We start from the raw sequence: 20,996 nt of genomic DNA on the forward strand, positions 1-20,996 counted from the left end.
ACTGGGGAGCCCAGCGCCTGCCCCCTCACTCCCCCACCCCCTTGGTGCTCGCTGTGGAAGTGACTTCAGCTCCTTCCCTCAGAAGGCCCCTCTCTCCCTCCCTCCCTCCCTCCTGCCCTCTGCGACCTACACACCTTGTTCTGGCCGAGGGGCCTTGTCACCCCCATGCACGGGGTCTCTGGGTCGTCCAGGGTGGCACCCTGGTCTAGATCAGCCAACGTGACTGAAGCTGGAGGAGGAAGAGGGAAGGGAGCAGAAACAGCTATCGCCCTGTTGCTCATCCGAAGGGGTCTGGTTCCGGGGTAGGCAGCCCCAGCTGACGCTTCTAGAGGAGAGTCCTCCTCCCCCCTGGGGCTGAGTGCCTACCTAGTCACACCTTGTGGGGAGGCGGTGTGGGTAATTGGTAGTAGGAAGGAGGGGCCGAGTTCCGCCAGGTGCCAGGTGGGAGCGGGGCTAGGATGGTATGAGCAATGACTGGCATTCTCCCGCCTCGTTCTCCCAGCTGTTTGTGGGCTGGGGGCAAAGGATAAATGATCCCGTTTTAGAGTTTGTTGAGTCAGAGAAAGAACTAGGACTTCCACCGTTGGTGTTTTAGGAGTCGTTACAGGAAGCCGATCGGCCTGGAAACGGAGACTTGAAGATTGAATGAAACGAACCGCCAAGCATAGACCATTGCCTTTAAGACCCAAGGTTCTTAACCTGGAACCCCGGGATCTGGGGGGCTCATTATCGGGCTTTGGCGCACCCCTGGAATTCTTTTTTTTTTTTTTTTTAATATATTTTATTGATTTTGTACAGAGAGGAAGGGAGAGAGATAGAGAGTTAGAAACATCGACGAGAGAGAGTCATCGATCAGCTGCCTCTTGCACACCCCCTACTGGGGATGTGCCCGCAACCAAGGTACATGCCCTTGACCGGAATCGAACCCGGGACCCTTCAGTCCCCAAGCCGAGGCTCTATCCATTGAGCCAAACCGGTCCCGGCTGGAATTCTTGATAGTCAGAAAAGGGTAACCGAAACCCTTCCATTTAGCGCCTTTTTCGGCTGGAGCGGCTCAGAAGAGAAGGGGCTGCTTCAGAGTCAGCTGTGAGTGAGGTGGAGGCTAAGAAAGAGAGGTCTATGCTCTGCCTTCCAGCTTAGGGCTCTGGGACTCCGTGTTGCTTCCTGAGGTTTTTCCCTTTTTCATAAGCTCTGGGGAGGAGCTTCCTAGGGAAAGGCATACGGATGGGATTTCCTTTCTCTGGATCTGGTGTGGCGGAAATGGGTGCGGAGCCTTGCGTGTGAGGGCCGCATGTTGTAGATTCGGTCGCTGGGGTGAGATGAGGTTGGCCAGCCCTCAGAGCGTGTCTCAAGGATCCCATGGTCCTCTGTAGGGTGGAGGGAAGCCTGGAGCAGGTTGTGAGAAGGAACGGGGCAGCGTCTGAACAGTGAAGTTTGAAATGACGAGAGGATGGAGGCTGTCCAACGGGGACAGGGATTGGGTTTGGTTGAGTTTGTTGGTGGGATGGCAGAGAGACCTGTGCTCAGGAAGTAAGTGTTGGAAGAATAAGTGTATTTCTATATGGGTCTGAAAGGGGCACAGCGAAGGGAGGGGTGAATCTGGTAACAGAATGTGCAGTGGATTTAATCCTAAGAACTCCAGCGTGGAAGCAGACAAGCTCGAATGGGGCTTCTCATGGTGCTCAGCAGGTGGGGAAGGAAACACAGCAGTGATTTTCCTCGTAGCAGACCTGACCCCAGAACCAGCGTCGTGGTCTAGGAGCCACCCAGATCTTCCTGGCTACCCAGGGAACTTGTGGGGAAAAGGGTGAGAAGCCCAGTTCTGACTTAGAAATACGATGGGAGAGGAGGGAGCCTAAATGAAGGAGCACGTCTCGTATCTGAATAGAATGAACTTTCTTTCCACGTCAGAGGGTGGGCGAGTGATAATGGTGATAGACCGGGAGAGATCAGCCCAGGGAGGGGGATTTCCGAAGAGGCAGGGGAGAAGGCTGGAGTTGAGCCAGATGGTTGGAGTTTGCCTCTCAAAGTTCGCATCTCTCTGTTTCCCACGGCAGGCCAGTTGAGTGGATGAGGGGAGAATTCTCTCCAGCCCTTGGCCTCCCACCACGGTCTCCAGGCCAGAACGAGGCTGAGAGGAGCTCCCTCGGGGTGAGGAGGCCTTGCCGATGCCTGGAGAGGCCCGGTAACCGCCCGCTTCCTGTGTCCCCAGGCTGAGAAGAAAGCCAAGGTGATCGCCGTGATGAACGCCGTGGAAGAAAACCAGGGCTCCGGCGAGTCTCAGAAGGTGGAGGAGGCCAGCCCTCCCGCCGTGCAGCAGCCTACCGACCCCGCGTCCCCCACCGTGGCCACCACCCCTGAGCCCGTGGGGGCCGACACGGGGGACAAGAACGCCACCAAAGCGGCCGATGACGAGCCGGAGTACGAGGTGAGCGGCTTGCCTCGTCCGCTGCCTCGTCCAGCTTTGCCCCGGGTCCTTCCACTGCCGGCTTCTCCCCACCTGATCCCTGGGGGCCTCTCCGCACCCCCAGTGTTTGCTCCGTTTCGGTCCATTCGGATGGAGCTCCCTCCCGGCTGTCCTGACCCTCAGATGCCCAGGCCTGGGGTGGCCGTGGGGGCCGGGGGCACTGAGGGAGGCAGGGCCTCGTGACTGCCGTGTAATGACTTGTGCTCCTCGGGGATCCAGGACGGCCGGGGCTTTGGCATTGGGGAGCTGGTGTGGGGGAAGCTGCGGGGCTTCTCCTGGTGGCCCGGCCGCATCGTGTCCTGGTGGATGACCGGCCGGAGTCGAGCGGCGGAAGGCACCCGCTGGGTCATGTGGTTCGGAGACGGCAAGTTCTCGGTGGTGAGTTTCGGGGTTTGGCGGTTAGTCTGCGGGGGGATGGGGTCTCGGTCCCCAGGCCTTCAGTTTTGGCCGGGGGGCCTGGTGTGGGGTTGGGTGGTGGAAGCGGGCTCTGCTGGCCCCCGCGCTGTGTGTGTGGCCATGGAAGCCCAGGAGGCGGCACTGGTGCCTCACAGCTGGGATGCCTGCCGAGTGTTTGCCTTCCGGGAACCCTTTCCCCAGCATCCCTCCCACTGGCCTTCAGGTCCTTTGCATCAGGCAGTTGTTTAGTGAGGCATCTGGTCCTCTCAGGGACGGCGGCCATTCCTGGTGCCTCCTGGCCTGTTGCTAGGCACCGGGTGGGGCTTCTTGGTGAGTGTGGGAGGGACAACGAGGGCCGTGGTCGTCCCCCCAGGTGTGCGTGGAAAAGCTGATGCCGCTGAGCTCCTTCTGCAGCGCCTTCCACCAGGCCACCTACAACAAGCAGCCCATGTACCGCAAAGCCATCTACGAAGTGCTGCAGGTGAGTGCCTGTCGTGGGTCCGGACCGCCAGCGGCATAGAAGCCGAAATGTCGATGCTGGGCCTGGGCAGAGGGTCCGCCTGCCAGGCCTACGGACTCCTTTTTCCCCATCTCACTCGCTTCCTTCCTACACTCTTCAGGCGTGTTCTCCTCCAGTCCTCCCCTTCCTTGCACCTTCTCCCACCTTCGCTACGGGGAGTCTGCCCCCTGGCCTTTCCCTCTAACCCCCCCTGCATGTTACCCCCCCCCAGGTGGCCAGCAGCCGCGCCGGGAAGCTGTTCCCAGCGTGCCATGACAGCGATGAGAGCGACACTGCCAAGGCCGTGGAGGTGCAGAACAAGCAGATGATCGAATGGGCCCTGGGAGGGTTCCAGCCCTCTGGCCCCAAGGGCCTGGAACCACCAGAAGGTAACGCGGGGGCCCAGCCTGGCCTCCTGGACCCCTGCCAGCCAGGCCTGGGAAAGCCATGCTGAGGGCGGGCTGCCTAGGCCTCCGTCCATGGGCCATGGTCTCCCTCCCCTGGGGCCGGGTAGGGACTGTCCTGCTCTGGGACTCAGAATAACTCGCTCCCCATTGGCCTGCTGGCTCCAGAGAGTGGAGAGCAAGGAGCACGTCGGGGACCAGGCTGCACCCCGTGATGAACGGGTGGAACGGGGGAGGAGAGGGAGCTGGGACTCCCTTGTCGGTTGGGCACCGTGACCTTCTTCCCTGCTTCTGCCATCCAGAGGAGAAGAACCCCTACAAAGAAGTTTACACAGACATGTGGGTGGAACCCGAGGCAGCTGCCTACGCTCCGCCCCCACCAGCCAAAAAGCCCCGGAAGAGCACCACCGAGAAGCCCAAGGTCAAGGAGATTATCGACGAACGCACAAGAGGTAGTTAGCCCGGCTGTGGAGAGAGTGGCGTGGCGAGGCTGGCACTCAGAGGAGGTGGGGGAGGCCCCCTCGCCGCCTCTGATGCTGGGCCTCCCTCCCTCCCTCCGCAGAGCGGCTGGTGTACGAGGTGCGGCAGAAGTGCCGGAACATCGAGGGTGAGTCCAGCGGGGCACCGGGCGCCGGCTCCCTGGGACGGGCAGGTGGGCCGGCTCGCAGGGGGCTGCCTGGGGCAGAGCATGGCTCCTGGGAAAGGTGTGAACGGCGTGGAACATCAGCACGCAGTCACGGGGTCAGCCTGCCCGTGTCACCACCTCCGGTCGGCAGCGCATACACATCTGCCTTCGGCTGCCCCGACTGACCTATCCATGGTGTCGGCTGGCATTGGGATCGGTGACACTCCCGAGGGGAGCCCCTCTTGTATTTGATTGAATTTGCCCGAACCTCACCCTTGGGCCTCACATCTCTCATCACCTTCTCTCAGCCAGTGGCCATTAGCATCCCAAGCCTGTCGATGCTGGGCCTGGGCGGAGGGTCCGCCTGCCAGGCCTATGGAATCCTTTTTCCATAGTGATGGTGTGTCAAGCTCAGAGCCCTCAGGCCTGGGGTCTGAGAGGATGGGGGCAGGGGCCCAGGACTTAAGGCTCTTGCCAAGGACCACCTCCAGACCCAGGGACGGCAGGGCCCTGTTCTCCTGGGTGGGTTCCTGTCTCTGTCAGATTGCCACTCCTGGATGGTGGCATCGATGCTCAGAGAGGACAGGGCTTCTGAGATTGGGGCCACAGGGCCCTCCCTGTAGCCTGAGGCGGCTCCAGCACATCCCCTCTTTGTAGCTTTTTTTTAAAAAATATGTTTTATTGATATTTCACGGAGAGGAGGAAGGGAGAGAGAGAGAGAGAGCTAGAAACGCCAATGAGAGAGAAACATCGACCAGCTGCCTCTTGCACATCCCCCCCCGGGGATGTGCCCACAGCCAATGTACATGCCCTTGACCGGAATCGAACCTGGGACCTTTCAGTTCTCAGACCAACACTCTATCCACTGAGCCAAACCGGTTTCGGCTCTTTGTAGCTTTTCTGGAACGGGCTTTGGTCGAAGGCAAGGGGAGTGCGCCTCCCCTCCTCCCCCAGAGTGCCGCTCACTCGACTTTCTCTGCTTCCCAGACATCTGCATCTCTTGTGGGAGCCTCAACGTCACGCTGGAACACCCTCTCTTCATTGGAGGAATGTGCCAAAACTGCAAGGTGGGGCTGTCGAGGGTGCCACCTGCTGACCTCTGACCACCCCCCACCCCCTCATGTTAGCAGTGGAAGCAGCAAGTTCAGATAAAACAGACCTTTGGCTTCAAGTGTTTGACTTGCCATTCTTCTTCCTCCTGGAAGTTCCACCCCTGTACAATCCCTCTCAGTCCCCAGGGGAGGACACAGCGGACCGGCCAGTGGGTTGCTGCACCTCAGAGCCCAGGGGAGGAGCTAGGGGCAAAGGGTGCCTCGCTCCTCCCTCCCCAGCCCTTGCCCAGGCCTCCTGGCTGCTGTCCGCGGCTGGGATCAGGGGACCTGCCGGCCCCTCCCTGCTCTGTGGTTTAGGCCGGACCCTGGTCGGATGGGTGGCAGGGGCGTGTCTCCAGGGCCGAGCCGGGGGTCCCGGGTTAGCGGAGGGAGGGCCTGACGGCCCCCTGCTCTCCAGAACTGCTTCCTCGAGTGCGCGTACCAGTACGACGACGACGGCTACCAGTCCTACTGCACCATCTGCTGCGGGGGGCGCGAGGTGCTCATGTGCGGGAACAACAACTGCTGCAGGTGAGGGGCCCCCGCCTGGGCCCGCCCGCCCTCCGGGGTGGGCACCTGGGCTCCCGCCACCGCCCGCCCGCCCGCCCGCCCAGCCCTGCTCCACCGGGGACCGGCCGGGGCTGGGCGTCCCACCGCCACCCTGGGCCTCCTCAGGTGCTTCTGCGTGGAGTGCGTGGACCTCCTGGTGGGGCCCGGCGCCGCCCAGGCCGCCATTAAAGAAGACCCCTGGAACTGCTACATGTGCGGGCACAAGGGCACCTACGGGCTGCTGCGGAGGCGGGACGACTGGCCCTCGCGGCTGCAGATGTTCTTCGCCAACAACCACGACCAGGAGTTTGTGAGTGCCACCGGCTGGGCCTGCTCCGGGACCCCGTGCGCCCACCCCCACCGCCGGGGCTGGAGGGCGGGCCCACCATGCCGCCTCCGTGGGTCGTGGGGCCGGGCGATGATGAGCAAGGGGTGCCCGAGCCACGGGGCGCTGGCTGTGCGGGGTCAGAGAGCCGACCGATGGCGCCCACCGTGGGCCGGGAGGGCGTGCGGGGCTGGAGGGCATGCCCGGCTGCTCACCTGGCCTGTTGTGCTCCCTGCCTAGGACCCTCCGAAGGTTTACCCACCTGTCCCGGCCGAGAAGAGGAAGCCTATCCGGGTGCTGTCTCTGTTTGACGGAATCGCTACAGGTGAGAGCAGCACGGGTCCTAGCGAGGCCGCACCCCCCCTCTGGGGGGCGGGCAGCCTGTTTGGGAATGCGGGTATTCAACTCGGACCAGACTGCAGTCGGTGAGCATCGCCACCGCTGCGAAAGCATCGCCCCGGAGGGACAGGTTCCGTGGGAAGTAAAGTAAGGGGCAGGGCAGCCTGCCCCCGGGGGGCTTGTCTGAACCAGGGAGCTTCCCAGCCGAGGACGGAGTGACTGAGAGATGATTGAGGTGGTTTTCACGAGACGGCGACCAAAACAAAAACACGGCACTTGTGTGTTTTCACTTTAAGTCGCAGTAAAGACACAAACTCGGTGAGTGAGAGCAGAGACTATTTAGAAGGCCCGTAAGCCTATGATGAGTGTTTTGGTGAACGTGGTTTTAGGTTTCCGTGAGTGTGTTTATATAATCACACGTAGATAAAACAAAGGGATGGTGAAAGGCAACGCGCCTTTTCACTCAGGACGTTGGGATGACTTTCTCATGTCAGTCAGCGTAGGACCACTTTCTTTATCCGTTAGAGCCGCGTAGGATGCTATTGCGTGAAAGCACATGATTCTTTAATCCTGTGCTGTGACGGGCCTCCCTGTGCACACTCGTATATATTGTACTTTAGCTGTTCTCTGTGAGGGGGGCGCTGGGCCCCTGTGCGGGTACTGTCTTCTTCATGGGGTTCTGGACCTTGCCAGAAGGGGGCGCTGACGCCCTCCCCCTCCGGGCTGCTCCTGGGCTGGGCTCCATCCTTCAGAAAGGACACACTCTCCTCGGAACCTGCCTTCACGTGCCCCGAGGGAGACGGACGGTCCCGGCCCCGGGGCCTTGGCCAGAGGGCTGGTATAGGCATAGCACCAGGCCAGACGTCTGTCTGACGTTCTCATCTCGGTGCCGATGTTCTGTGAACCTACGGAGGCTCATGCGCATCTGTGGCTTTGCAGGCTGGACCCCCGAGGCCGCCTCAGACCCTGTGGCACCTCAAGCGGCTGTCCGAGCTCCTCGGGGAAGGAAGGGCCGCACAGTAGCCCCTTTCTCCTGGAGCTGCGGGGTCTGTTCTCATTGTTTCCTTGGCTTAATTTAGCAACACCAGGGGGAGCGGGGGTGGTAAGGATGTACCTGTAGTGAGTTCAGGAGGAAACGCTTGGATGAGACCTCATACTCTTTTTTTAAAAAAAATATATTTTATTGATTTTCTTTACAGAGAGGAAGGTAGAGGGAGAGTTAGAAACATCTATCAGCTGCCTCCCGCACACCTCCTACTGGGGATGTGCCCGCAACCAGGTACATGCCCTTGACCGGAATCAAACCCGGGACCTTTCAGTCCAGTTGATGATCTATCCACTGAGCCACACCGGTTTCGGCAGACCTCATACTCTTACTCTGTCTTTTTAAAGACTCTTGTAGCCCAAGAGGAAAGCTGAGTTAGGAATACTCACTGCTCCAAGGAGGTGGAGAGGGACGCAGAGTGCTGGGGGCTTACAGAGGAGGGGAGGGCGTTGGTAAACCATTTTTAGAGCAGGTAGCACTCACGTTGGGTTTTGAAGGACGGGGGGAGTTGAAGCAGGATGTGCTGTTTTGGGGAAAGGAGCGATAAGGAGGGACCAGTGTGTGAAAGATGGAGAAGCAGCGAAGAGGAGGCCACCGCAACTCGGCTGCTGTTCTCCCCGGATCCTGAAGCCGCCTCCTGTCCGGGTGGTCTGTCCTGGCCTTGGCCTTGACTGCCTTTGAAGGAGATCGAGCTAGACGTGAAGCAGCCTTGGTGTCTTTGCCGTGGATGTCCAGTTGGTTCGGGGGATTTCAGGCAGCTTCCTGGGCAGGGCAGGGCTCAGGCCATCGCTGACCGTGTGCCCCGAGGGCTGGCAGAGGGCTCCCGGCACAGCCCTGCTGCCAGAGGCGGCCGGTGACCGAGCTCTTCCCTGGCCGGCGCAGGGCTCCTGGTGCTGAAGGACCTGGGCATCCAGGTGGACCGCTACATCGCCTCGGAGGTGTGCGAGGACTCCATCACGGTGGGCATGGTGCGGCACCAGGGGAAGATCATGTACGTCGGGGACGTCCGCAGCGTCACGCAGAAGCATGTATGTCAGTCCGTGCTGGGGTCCCATCCCGTCCCACCTTCTCTGCATCTCACACTCAGCACCAGCCCCCTTTCGTTCTGTTCGTTCGTTTATTTTCCTCTCCATGTCTCCCCCAGCCTCTCTCCCTGTCCCTCTTCCGTTTCCTCCCTGTCTCGAGGCTGGTGGGCAGAGTGAGATGGGAACTTGGGGCTCAGGCTGCTCTCTGGCTCCCTTTTTAGGTGAGCGCTCAGGATGGGGGTGAGGTGCCAGTCCTCACCCTTCGGGCGGCAGCTTTGCCAGCCTCCGGTCCTCAGGGTGTCCGAGGGGTCCTGACTGAGTCCCCCTCTGCCCCTCTGGTGTCTGTGTCTGCCCCTGAGGCTGTGGGCGCGCGGGAGTCCCGAAGGGCACGCAGAGTGCAGGGTGCCTCCACGCTCGGCCTTCTCGCCGGCGGCTGCCTCCCCTGCCGGGAGCACTGGCCACCCTGCCGGCCTCGGGTGGTCCGGTTCCGCCCCTTCACTTCCTTGTGGAGGAAACGGAGCCGAGGGCCTGGGCGACCGGCCCAGGGCTGCACAGAGTGCGTGTGCGTGTGCATGGTACACGTGTGTGAATGTGTGTAGGCGGTGAGTGTACAAAGCAGGGTCTCCTCTCCCCATGTCAAGTCCACAGACAGTCTCCCTCTTCCTCTCTGCCTCCGTCTCTGGGCAGTCAGCCCATTCCGTTCCCTTTGTCCGCTCAGATCCAGGAGTGGGGCCCGTTCGACCTGGTGATCGGGGGCAGCCCGTGCAACGACCTCTCCATCGTCAACCCCGCCCGCAAGGGCCTCTACGGTGGGTGCCTCCCCGGCCGGCGCTTCTGCACGTGGGCTTCCTACCCGGTCATCTCTGCCCTGGGACGGCCACTCCCCACGGCCCTGCCCTCCCTCCCCCACCCCGCGCCCCAGCCACGCCGCTGTCTCTGCAGCCAGCCCCGCTGACGGCTTTCTCTCCCGCCTCCCAGAGGGCACTGGCCGGCTCTTCTTTGAGTTCTACCGCCTCCTGCATGACGCGCGGCCCAAGGAGGGAGATGACCGCCCCTTCTTCTGGCTCTTTGAGAATGTGGTGGCCATGGGCGTTAGTGACAAGAGGGACATCTCACGATTTCTCGAGGTATCGCCGGCACCCTTGGTCTGGGCGGCCGCTTTGTCTGTCTCCTCTGCATCATGCAGCCGGGGGCAGGGGACTTGTGCTTTGCGAAGGGACTTCCGTTTGGGAAGCTTGGGAGGAAGCATCGTGAGAGGCCCGCCCCGAAAGAACTCCGGGTCTGTCTCTCTCCGGGGAGGCGTACGGCTTAGGACTTGAAGGACCGGAGTGTAAAGAGGGTGGGAGGGTCCACTCGGGGTGGGTTCTGTGTGGTGTTTCACGGGGGGGAAACCTAGGAGATGCCAAAATCGATGGTTCAGCCTCGCTGCTCAGCAGCGTGACAGACGCTCTATGCGCCTGGGAAGGACACAGGACCTGTTTCATAGCGTGGGTCCGGCCGGCACTGAGCCCGGTGTGAGCCATGCACAGAGGGCTTCAGCCCGGAGGCAGCCTCGGGGGTGGGCGGCCCAGGAGCTCAAGCCCACGCTCCCGGCCTCGGGACGCTGAACTGTCACTGCAAATTGTCTGTTGGCTCACAGTCAGGGTGTCCAGCAAACCCCGGCACCGTTGCTGGAACTTTCTCTCACAGAGCCCCATTGGCCACGTTAAAACCCCTCAGTCACACTCCTCTCACATCGGGGGCTCCTTAGCCCCCGAGGCGGGAGGGGAGGGAGGGACTGCTGGTGAGCAGTGCACACGGAGGACCCTGTCACCGTCACAGAATGTCCTGCTGGGCGTGCTGGTCTCGGAGGTCCCGGTAAGAGCCGGTGGGACGTGGCTATGTCTCATTCTGGCTTTCCTGCTGGCTTCAGGCCGCCCCGTGTGCGGCCTCCTCAGAGAGAAGGCCAAGCCTTCGAGCTTCCAGGCTCGCACACATCCCCGGCACTGTCCTAGTCCTCTCTCGCTCACCGTGCACTCTCTCCTGTCTCACAGTCCAACCCTGTGATGATTGATGCCAAAGAAGTGTCCGCTGCACACAGGGCCCGCTACTTCTGGGGGAACCTTCCTGGGATGAACAGGTTGGTGAGAGCGCCCAGGCCCGGGGCGGCTGCGGGTTGGTGTCTGCAGGCAGGAAAGCCCGGAGAGGGGGCTTCTCGGGCCCGCACGGGCCTGCTCTGGAGGGAGGGGAGTCGGGAGAGAACGTACTTGCCTGAGAAACCAACGCCGAGCGGTGGGAAATGGGGCCTTTGAAAGTGCACCCCCTTTTGCACAGGGAGAACCAGCGGGCTGCCGAGTGGAGTGCTGGTTCTCCAGTGGTGATGTCTTTAGAGTCAGCTGGCCCTTGGTCTGAGGTCAGGTTGTGGAGAAAGGGGTTGGGGATGGGAAGGACCATGTCCAGGGAGGGAATCTGGAAGCAGCTCCGTGCAGGGTTGAAGCCCCACCTCACTTGTCCGCACTCGGTTGGCTTCAGGTCTTTTGCTGGAAGGATGCTGCATCAGGTCATCTAGATAGGTTTTAATAACCAGGAATGAAGAAAATTTCATTTCTTCTGTGCAATAATTGCACTACAAAAATGGCCTGTGAGGAGAGGAATTCTGGTTGAAGGCACTTGAAAAGCAGCATGAGGCCCACCCACTCCGGACATCTATGACAGAGGGAAGTATTTTCCAGAATGTTCTGAGTGTGGATTTTAAGCCTCCCAGAGAGTACTTATTTGAAAATTGGAAACATCATTTGATCTGGCCTCAGCTGTGTAACCACCCTCTCTGTCATTGGCATGAAGTTGTAGGAACTTCCTCGGTCCCATCCCTGTTCAGCAAGGCTGCTGTCTTTTGCAAGGGTTTGTGGATGAGGAGGAGATAGGCCAGGGAGGCAGCTGATCTGAAAACTCTTGAGTGTCCCCCTAAACTTCCCAAGATGGATGTGTGCATTGGGAAAATGGACAGACTGTACAGTCTAGCATTTCCATGAAGCCACACACCTCGATCCTAGGGGATTATTCCCATCTGCTTCTTCCAACTCCAAAATTCTAGAACTCGGAGCTTCCAGGAGGAGCAGGGAGACCAGGTGGGACCAGGTAGAAACGCGCATATGTGTGAGCGTGTGCATGTGTGTGCATGTATGTGTGCACGCGTTAACTGAGAGGAGCCTGGAGACGCGGTTGGATGCGGGTCCCGTGGTTCCTACACGGAGATAGTGACCTCAGTGAAGCCCTCCTTGAGGATTTCTAAATGTCAGGAAAGGCCTGTGCTGGCGGCCGTGTTCCGTGATCTGGTGATGATTGAAGGCAGTTGAAAGGTTGAAGTCAGGAAGTGTTCAGGGGACTGTGCAGAGCTTGTCTTTTTAATTTACATTTAAGGTGCACAGTTTAGTGAATTTCATCCAGTTTGCACCATAATTGAGATGTCATAACTGTCACTATAACCAAGGTGCCCAGCATTCTGTCACCCCCAGACTTGCTTGGTTGGGTACCTTTAAAACTCAGTTAAAATGACCGACATAAAAATAAAAACATTTGGGTTTCTGCCTTTCTGGGCAGGTGTGACCTGCTTATTTGTAGCTGGAGACCACTTTTGAATTGACCTTTTCAGGGTTAATACCTGGTGGATTTGTGTCCGTGGGTGGCTGCCGTGTATGTGTGTTTTCTGGGGGGAGAGGCGGTTGAAGGGCTTACAGCACGCTGGGAGACAGGACCCCCCCCTTTTGCTCACCTGTGGGAGCCAGATGGCCGCTGGGTCAGCACTGCCGGGCATGTCCCTGCCCATCTCCCGGATCGCGTTGTCACCTTCTCCTTTCTGCTTCCTAGGCCGTTGGCATCCACTGTGAATGATAAGCTGGAGCTGCAGGAGTGTCTGGAGCATGGCAGAATAGCCAAGGTTAGCCCGCTTCGGAGCCCTCTGCTGGCCACTGGGAAGAAGGGCAGAGGGCGGAATGCAGTAGAGCAGCCACCAGGGCTGTGAGCCTGCCCTCTGGGGCTTTGGGTGCGGCTAGCATGGGGTGTGTGATTTAGGGGTGATACGGGGTCATTCATGTAGTTGGCCTGAGGGGAGGATCTAGAGTAGGGGTGTCGAACTCAATCAGAGAAGGGGCCAAAATCCAAAATCCAGCCTAAATCGCGGGCCGAATGGTTTACTGAACAGTCATAAACTGTCATTGTGATGGAAACGCAGCGGAGTGCAGTGATGACAGCGCGGTGCGGGCCACATTGCAAGGCCTGGCGGGACGGATTTGGCCCGCGGGCCTTGTGTTTGACACATGTGATCTAGAGGAAGGTCTAGAAGGCAGAGAGAGAGATCTGAAGTCATTGCTGGCCTTCTGCCCTCCCTTGTTAAGCATTGCTTGGTGCCCCACAGGAGGCAGACGCGAAGGAGCCTTTGCCAAGGTCCCTAGTTCTGCAAGGGTGCGTACATTTTTGGGCCAGGACCTATTGCGGGAGTTTCCACAGCAGAGACTCTCCTGTGATGTGGAAGCCCCATTTCTCTCTGTAATAATCACCCCGAGTGGTTCCCGAGAGCAGAGGCCGGCAATGTTATATCTTGAGCCGGAGTAATTTGGCGTCTTTTTGCCTGCAAGCCACTCTTCTTGGAGGGCTTAGGAAGGACAGCGGCTCCAGCTGCCGTATCTCAGTCCCTTAGCCATCAGGATTGGACTGAGGATGGTGGGCGACTGCAGAGTAGGAGGAAGAGCAAGGCGGCGGGGTCTGCAGAGGCCCGTATGGCCGGTCCCTGGCAAGCACGTGGCAGACGCATGACCAGCGAGTGAGCGCTCGTCCCTCTTTCCTCCCCTTCTAGTTCAGCAAAGTGAGGACCATTACCACGAGGTCGAACTCCATAAAGCAGGGCAAAGACCAGCATTTCCCCGTCTTCATGAATGAGAAAGAGGACATCTTATGGTGCACTGAAATGGAAAGGTACCGGGCTGGGGTCGCGGGGCTGGGTCTCGGGCTGTCCTTGCGGGAGGGGTCCCTGTCTCTCGGCCAGGCTGGCGTCTTGCACAGATGCCACGTGAACAGTGGGTACGCAGGCATCTCCTGACGTGGCCAATTCCTGGGGATGGTCCCACAGCGAGGCATCTAGGGGTCAGTGCGCGGGTCCTTGGGTCCTGCGGAGCTCCAGGAAACACGGCAGCTCAGGAGCATCTGATCTCGGGGCAGCTCAGGACCAGGGGGGCCTTCCAGCCTGAGCCCCCTGATTTGGTACAAACTGGACTGGGGGACTAGATTACCTCTTCATTCTCACTGTCACTGCCACTTAGCCAGCCACACGGACCACTTAACACAAGCCACGAGCAAGCGGGAACTCCTGGGGGTGTGGAGTCAGGCGAGAGCCCTCCTCCCTCTTGGGGGGTGAAGGTGTTTGGGATGCATAGTCATTACTTTCAGACCTCAGATACCCACCGTCTATCTAAAATCTCGGGGGCTGCCTGTCCTGGAGGTGCTTCCACTGTGTAGTAAATCTCTAGGCTGCAGTCCTCTCACTTAGCTTCAGGTCCACAGAAAGCAGCGGGCCGCCCGAGTCTTGAATCGGTGACAGAGGAGCGAAGATTGCGCCCGCGCTCACCCTGCCCCCTGCCTTTTCTCCCCAGGGTGTTTGGCTTCCCTGTCCACTATACCGACGTCTCCAACATGAGCCGGTTGGCGAGGCAGAGACTGCTGGGCCGGTCGTGGAGCGTGCCGGTCATCCGCCACCTCTTCGCTCCGCTGAAGGAATATTTTGCTTGTGTGTAAGGGACATGAGGGCAAACTGAGGTAGTTAAACAAACAAAACAGAAACAAAACAAAACAAAAAAAACACAACAAAACACAAAGAACATGAGGATGGAGAGAAGTATCAGCACCCAGAAGAGAAAAAGGAATTTAAAACAAAAAACCAGAGGCAGAAACACCGAGGGCTTGGCCTGGTGGCAAGGGTTGGACATCATCTCCTGATTTTTCAATGTTAATCTTGAGTCCTATTTAAAAACAACATCGAGTTCCCTCTTCCCCTTCTCCCTCCCCTCCTTTATTCGGTCAAATCTTTTGTTTTCCACTCTTTTTTTTTCAGAGGGGTTTTCTGTTTGGGTTTTTGTTTCTTGCTGTGACTGAAACAAGAGGATTTATTGCAGCAAAAAAAATAATAACAAAACATACTAGCGATACCTTGCTGAGCGGAAAGATAAGAGAGAAGGGAAAGAGGAAATTCTATGGAAATCTATATATTGGTATTGGATTTTTTTTTTTTTTTTTTTTTTTTTTTTACTATATATCTTTTTGTTGTTGTCTCTAGCCTGATCAGATAGGAGCACAAGCAGGGGACGGAAAGTAGAGACACTCAGGAGGCCGAAACCCCTCCCAGCCACTGAGCTGTCCTGCCAGCACCATTCCCGGTCATTGAAAAGCAGAACCCAACTAGCAGCAGGGAGACGAGGACACCACAAGACCCTTTTATACAGTATTTCAGGTGCCTACCACACAGGAAACCTTGAAGAAAAACCAGTTTCTAGAAGCCGCTGTTACCTCTTGTTTACAGTTTATATATATATGATAGATATGAGCTCTATATATAAAAGGTACTGTTAACTACTGTACATCCTGACTTCATAATGGTGCTTTCAAACAGCGAGATGAGTAAAAACATCAGCTTCCATGTTGCCTTATGTGCAAAGGGTTTTAACCGAGGATGGAGAGAGGGTGGCTCTCGCCCTGGCTGTGCCACGGGGCGAAGGACAGTTTGGGGGGCCTCGCGTCCCTGCCAAAAAGGGGGTGAGACGAGGTGGTCAGGACCGTGGACAGCTGAGAGCGGGATTCATCCGGGATCACGCAATAACCACCTTTTGATTTCGATGTTTTATTTTTATTTTTCCAAAAAGGGAGACTCCTCTCAGCAGGATGGCAGGATGAGGTGGAGGGTCTTCATTCCACGTTTCTCCCGTTATCCGAGGGCTCCTCACGGTGGGATCAGAGCTAGCCCAGAGTGCGGGAAAGTGACCGCTCAGAGCCCCACCTGGAGCGAATAAAAAAACATACAAAGCGTACTGGTGCTTTCCTGTCTAAAGTCGCCTCTTGTGTGTTCTTTTATGAGGCCCCACCATCCGCCCTCTGTGCACCAGGCGGCCCCTCGGCCCTGGAACGCGATGTTTTTGGTCATCTCCAAAGGCTGCAGTTTTATACTGGGAGGCTGACGACACCTTCTGTTAATCCTTATGCTTATGGTTCTGGTTCTAATTCTGTTTGTTTTTCCAGATTTTTGTGTTGTTTTTTTTTCCTTCTTCTTTCCGTTAAGAACACAAAAACCCAACCCCCCCCTCCCCTCCCTCCCCTTTAAGGTTTCAAACCAAGGTGCGGGGAGCAGGGTGCTTCTGAGTGAGGGGTGGCCCCGGTGCCCTGGCCCCCACCTCTCGGGCCAGGTGGGCCACCAGGCGGGCGTTCCGGTGCGTCCTCTTCTCTTCTCCTTCCCCTCCTCTGGAGCCGTGTGTGTGCGCGTGTCAGGGCCGGAGGGCGGCCGGTGTCTCCCTCCCGCTTGTGTGGCTGGAGTGGTGTGTAGTTCTTTTCTAGTGCTTTGGTCTGGTGGCGGCTGTGCTCTTAGCCGGCGGCGGCAGCGGCGACACTGGGTGCCACCGCGGCGAGCGGCCCCGTGTTGGCGGCTCCGGGGCGAGGGCCCAGGGGCCGATGCCCGCCTGGGTAGATGGGGTGTAGATATGTGGCATATAGAGATATATATTTTATAATGGGAGGGGGGATGGCACCTCCTGGGACCGGCAGGGCTGGGAGGTGTGCTGCCAAGCACATGGTCCCGAGTTCGCATCCCTAGAAAGAAATGGCCTACGGTGATAGGCGCTATATAAATAGATAGGGTCACGTAAAAGAGATATTATGGAGTGGGGCGGGAGGCAGGGGGGCTCAGGACGCTGAGCTCCAGGCCCCGCTGCAGACGGAAGCCCCGCGCCGGTCAGTCCCACACGCATTACACAGGAGCAGGAACAGGAGCAGTGCTGTCCGAGGCACTCACAGCCAGGGGGCGCCCTCCGCTCCCCCGGGAGTCAGGACTGTGTGGAGCCGGCCCTGCAGCTCTTTACCTCTGTTGCCCTGATCGCAGCTAGACTGTCAGTCCCAGAAGTTGCTCGGTGCTGAAGGCAGGAAAAGGAGGAGGTTTTATTTTAGCAGGTGCTCTCCTCTAGCAGGTAGCGTTCTCTCTCTCTCTCTTTTGCCCCCTGGTGATGTCAAAAGACTCTTCTGTTAGCAACTGTGATACTGACCTGCAACTCCAGGCACCAGTCAAGTCAGCCCTCAACTCCCCCTACCTATTCTCCCCTCACCAAAATGCAATTCACTCCAGGTCCGTCTTGGCCAAGGGGCTTCCATTCCAAAAAAATAAATAAAAAATTTTTTAAAAAATGGGACGGTGAACCTCACGTTTGGATTAAGCAAATCCGTAATTTGGTGACAAAATTAAAACCGAGGCTTTGGATCCCTTGCTCATGGCTCAGGAGTCAGCTTCCCCCCTCCCCCCTTGGAGGGGTGCGTGGTTTCTGGACCCCCATCGACTCCTTTCCTTGTCAGATTGGCTTTGGAGGTCATACCCAGTTGCATCCCGCCAGCTCTGTGACGCCAGCTCTGACGCGGTGGCCAGTGGCGCGGGTGGGCCCCCAGGGGGCTGGAGTGGCCAGGAGGGGCTCCCTCTGCCCCCCCCTCTCTGGAGTCCCTGTCCTGACGGGTGCTTGCATGTCCCCTCGCGCTCCAGCCGGCTCTCTCTGCCCCTGGAGGCCACCAGCGCCCCGGGGAGGGCTGGGGGAGGAGGGCTGTCTCGCAGCCCAAGGTGCTCCCTCCCCCGCCGGCCAGCGCTAGGTCTTCCCAGCCCCCGGGTCAGGCCTCCCTCTGCAAACACTCGCAGCCTTTCGGGCGCTCCTGGGGCTAGATCCGCGGCTCCTGCGAAGGCGGTCGCCTTTCCCAGTGGCCCAAGCTGCACCCGAGGGGGCGGGGTGGGAGGAAGCTTGGAAGCCAAGGACGTGGCAAGCCCCAGGACCGGTGCGGCCGGCCAGCTTGCTCAGGGAGGCGCGCTGTGCTGACCCCTAAGAGCGCTTGTCCCTCCCAGCGGGGCCCTGGGGCGGGCCAGGTGCCCCTCGCAGGGATGCGAGTTCGTCACCAGCCAGCCTGTGGGCTCAGCCCCACAGCAGAACGTGGTGAGTGCAGCGGACCCTGCGGACATGCCCACTGGCCATGCCCGGACGCTCTTCCTGCACTTCCACCCGTAGGGGGACTCGTGGGGAGGCCCAGGCCCCCTTCTAAAGGGGGGCTGTGCTCCCACAGGCCGGGCCGGCCGAGTGCTGAGTGGGGCTGTGGCAGTTGCTGTGCATGAGGCTGAGGGTGGAGGCAGTGGAGCAGGAGACCTAGGAAAGATTCTGGAGTGTGTGCCCCGTGGCATTGTCTTTGCCCTAGAGAGTGACAGCGGTCTTAGAGGCTGCCCCTGTTCGTTCCAGGGCCCAGAGCCCTAGCCCGGGGCCGGAGGAGGAAGCCAGTCTCCAGCAGGCAGTGTGGGGCCCCGGGGGGCTCGGGCTGGCCGGTGCTGTCCCTCCCCCCCGGAACCGGCTGGCGGGAGCAGTGGGTGAGGATTTGCAGTTGGCAGGTGCCATTGGTGTGTTGCTCCCCGATTCCCGTTCAGACCCCAGAACCTTCTTGCTGTCGGACATCCCGTTAGCAGAGTTCGCAGGAGACCATCCAGGGTCCCGGGCTCCGGGGACAGGCCTGGGCGTGGTTGGCTGTTGGCGAGGCCCGTGTGCTGTCTGGTGGGCCGCTGAGGTGCCGGTCAGGGCAGGCAGAGCAGGGGGAAGACTGTCGGACATGGGAGCGGTCTCACGGAGGGCTGGCCCCCTCCCTGCGCTTCCCGCTGAGCTGGCCATTCCGGGGGCGCCATCTCCCCCCCCGGGGAGGTCTGGGGCAGGAGCAGGAAGGTCGGTTGGGCCCGGCCGGCTGGGGGAGGACATTGGAAAACCGAGCCGGGCGCCCTCCCGGCCGTGACAGGAGAAGGAGACGCGGAGTGGGTCCTGGAGGTGGTGGTGAGCTCCCGTCACCCCCCTGCCTGGTGGTGCAGAGGCGCGGTGGCCCCGTTATCTCTCAGAGGCGTCGTTTCGGGGGACGTGCAGGAGCCCCCGGGAGCTGCGGGCGAGGGCCCTGGGGCCTGGCTGGCACGGAGGCCTGAGGAACTCCTGGTTCCTTTGCCAGGAGCAGCAGGGCCAATGTTTTGGTGAGAACGGAGTTTCTAGCCGGGCCCCGTTTGGGTCTGAACTTGACATCTGTGGTCCAGTCTGGCCGCTCGGACCCTGGAGCCCCTCCTCCCGCCCAGGAGGGGAAGGGGCGTGTGGAGGGCTGGCCCTGCCGCTGAGGCAGGGACCGTGGGCCAGGGGGAGGATCTGGGGGGGGAGGGGTACACGGGGATGGACTCCCCTGTCTGGCAGAAGCTCTCCAGCCTTTCCATCTCGGTGAAGGAAGGCGGGTCCCTGGGGAGCAGGGCAGACAGCTCAGGCGGCCTGGGGTCTGCAGCCTCCTGCTCACGGCTGGCCCCAGGCAGTGGAGTTTGGGGGAGGACACACACCAGGTCTTTCGCAGCGAGGACAGGGTTGGAAGGCCCCTCTTTGGTTGTGATCGGAGGCCCGAGGACTCCTGAAACTGGAAACCTCCCGCGTGGGCAGCTTTCTCAAACCCCGTCCGTCGGCCTCCCGCCCCGAGCCTGAGGGATGAGCAGGGATCCAAAGCCTCACCTTGGTCCCATGTCACTCCACAGACTGATTCGGTCGCACAGCCCTGAGAACCCAACAATCAACCCACCGCCCCCAACAAAAAAAACAAAACAAAACAGAAAATGCCGAAATTCCTTAGAATACGCAGAGGGAGGAGGTGACTCAACAAGGTGCTAAAAAAAAAAACAAAACAAAAAAACATTTTATTAAAAATATATATTGTTAAATTAAGTCTGCTGTCTGGACAATGACTGTTTGTTTTGTTTTCTTGTAGTGAAGTTTGAAAGAGACTATTATTTTACTCTGATATATTATTATTAAAAAGGCATTTTAACTTTGTACTTGAAAACTAAATGAGCGATTTCATGTGTTTTAGCTGAGGCATTGAAGTAGCGGGTGCTTACTTATTTGTGGGAAATCATGTATTCATACTGAAGAATTAAACTCCGTAGCTGATTTGGTAATAACGTTCCCCCTGTTACAGACGATTTTCGCTTTTGGCCCCGTCGGCAGAGCCCTGTCACTCCACATTCCACGCAGCTCAATGCAGGACTTCCTCCCCTCCCTCCCCTCCCCTGCCCTCCCCAGCCCCCGCCTGCCCTTTCTCTTCAGTTCCTCTCTTTTCCTTGCATTGTTTTCCTCCTGGTTCCAGCATCCTTTCACCACTGTATTATTTTTTTTTTAGGGTTGCTTCTCTATTTATTGACAATAATAATGTACATTTCACAGTCTGGTTCTGGGACGTCGGGTGGGGCGTGTGCGAGGGGCCCCGAGCGGTCCCCGGCCCGGCCGCCCGGGTCCCGTTTGTATCTGTGTGTGATGCTCGTGACATAGCTGTTTATGAAATAATTAAAGAGGTCAATGCGTACAGCCGATGTAGAACGTCTGTCAGTTCCGCCTTCATCACTATTTTCTCTCTCTCTCTCTCTCTCTCTTTTTTTTTTTTTTTTTTTTGTGCCCAGAAGAATATAATAAAGCTCCTTTCTAATGTACTTGTGCTGGAGAACACTTGAATAAATGGACTGTTTTTGTGCAAAAAGAAAAAAAAAAAACGGAAAAAAGCACCGCAATAATGTCCTTTTGTCTCGCGCCTCCTTCCCCCCTGACGTGGCTGCTCGCAGCCTCCTCCAGAGGGGTAACCTCCGGCTCTGGGGCCGGGCCGGGCAGGTCCTCTCAAAACACCACCTGCCCGGCCTTCAGTGGGGACCGGGAACGGGGTGGGGGAAAGGACAGCGTGGCTGGCTCGAAGCTCAGAGAGAGGTTCTAGGGAGACACGTTGGCTGCCAGTTTTCAGACCAGAGAGGGGGCTCCGTGCCCCGGCCTTGGCCAAAGGAGCCAGGGGGCTTTTGGTTTTCCCAACACACGAGGGTGTCCAGGCGGAGAGCAGCCGGCGGTGGGCAGTCTGGGCTGTGCAAGGGACCCCGAATCTGAGGCATTTGGCCTGAAGGAAGAACCGAGAGGTGTCTGCAGACACTGCCCG

At 58.7% G+C, this 20,996-nt stretch overlaps 1 protein-coding gene across 4 annotated transcripts in view; it reads left to right on the forward strand.

Moving 5' to 3' along the window:
- DNMT3A (DNA methyltransferase 3 alpha) overlaps positions 1 to 20,584 on the forward strand; it is a 115,074-nt gene extending 94,490 nt beyond the window's left edge. For 3 of the 4 annotated variants that reach the window (XM_045580644.1, XM_036435031.2, XM_036435030.2), the window contains exons 7-23: positions 2,213 to 2,428; positions 2,687 to 2,845; positions 3,237 to 3,344; positions 3,595 to 3,751; positions 4,069 to 4,218; positions 4,329 to 4,373; positions 5,379 to 5,458; positions 5,901 to 6,013; positions 6,158 to 6,341; positions 6,597 to 6,681; positions 8,623 to 8,768; positions 9,484 to 9,574; positions 9,744 to 9,892; positions 10,799 to 10,884; positions 12,612 to 12,681; positions 13,597 to 13,715; positions 14,390 to 20,584. In XM_045580644.1, coding sequence (XP_045436600.1) covers positions 2,213 to 2,428; positions 2,687 to 2,845; positions 3,237 to 3,344; positions 3,595 to 3,751; positions 4,069 to 4,218; positions 4,329 to 4,373; positions 5,379 to 5,458; positions 5,901 to 6,013; positions 6,158 to 6,341; positions 6,597 to 6,681; positions 8,623 to 8,768; positions 9,484 to 9,574; positions 9,744 to 9,892; positions 10,799 to 10,884; positions 12,612 to 12,681; positions 13,597 to 13,715; positions 14,390 to 14,531 — 2,100 coding nt within the window. In that variant the 3' untranslated portion in view covers positions 14,532 to 20,584. The remainder of the gene's footprint in view (positions 1 to 2,212; positions 2,429 to 2,686; positions 2,846 to 3,236; positions 3,345 to 3,594; positions 3,752 to 4,068; positions 4,219 to 4,328; positions 4,374 to 5,378; positions 5,459 to 5,900; positions 6,014 to 6,157; positions 6,342 to 6,596; positions 6,682 to 8,622; positions 8,769 to 9,483; positions 9,575 to 9,743; positions 9,893 to 10,798; positions 10,885 to 12,611; positions 12,682 to 13,596; positions 13,716 to 14,389) is intronic. The other variant, XM_036435033.2, reaches the window with a different exon arrangement.
- The last annotated feature ends 412 nt before the right edge of the window (positions 20,585 to 20,996 follow it).

Source organism: Pipistrellus kuhlii, unplaced genomic scaffold (genome assembly GCF_014108245.1).
Source record: "Pipistrellus kuhlii isolate mPipKuh1 unplaced genomic scaffold, mPipKuh1.p scaffold_m20_p_13, whole genome shotgun sequence".
Taxonomy (NCBI): Eukaryota; Metazoa; Chordata; class Mammalia; order Chiroptera; family Vespertilionidae; genus Pipistrellus; species Pipistrellus kuhlii.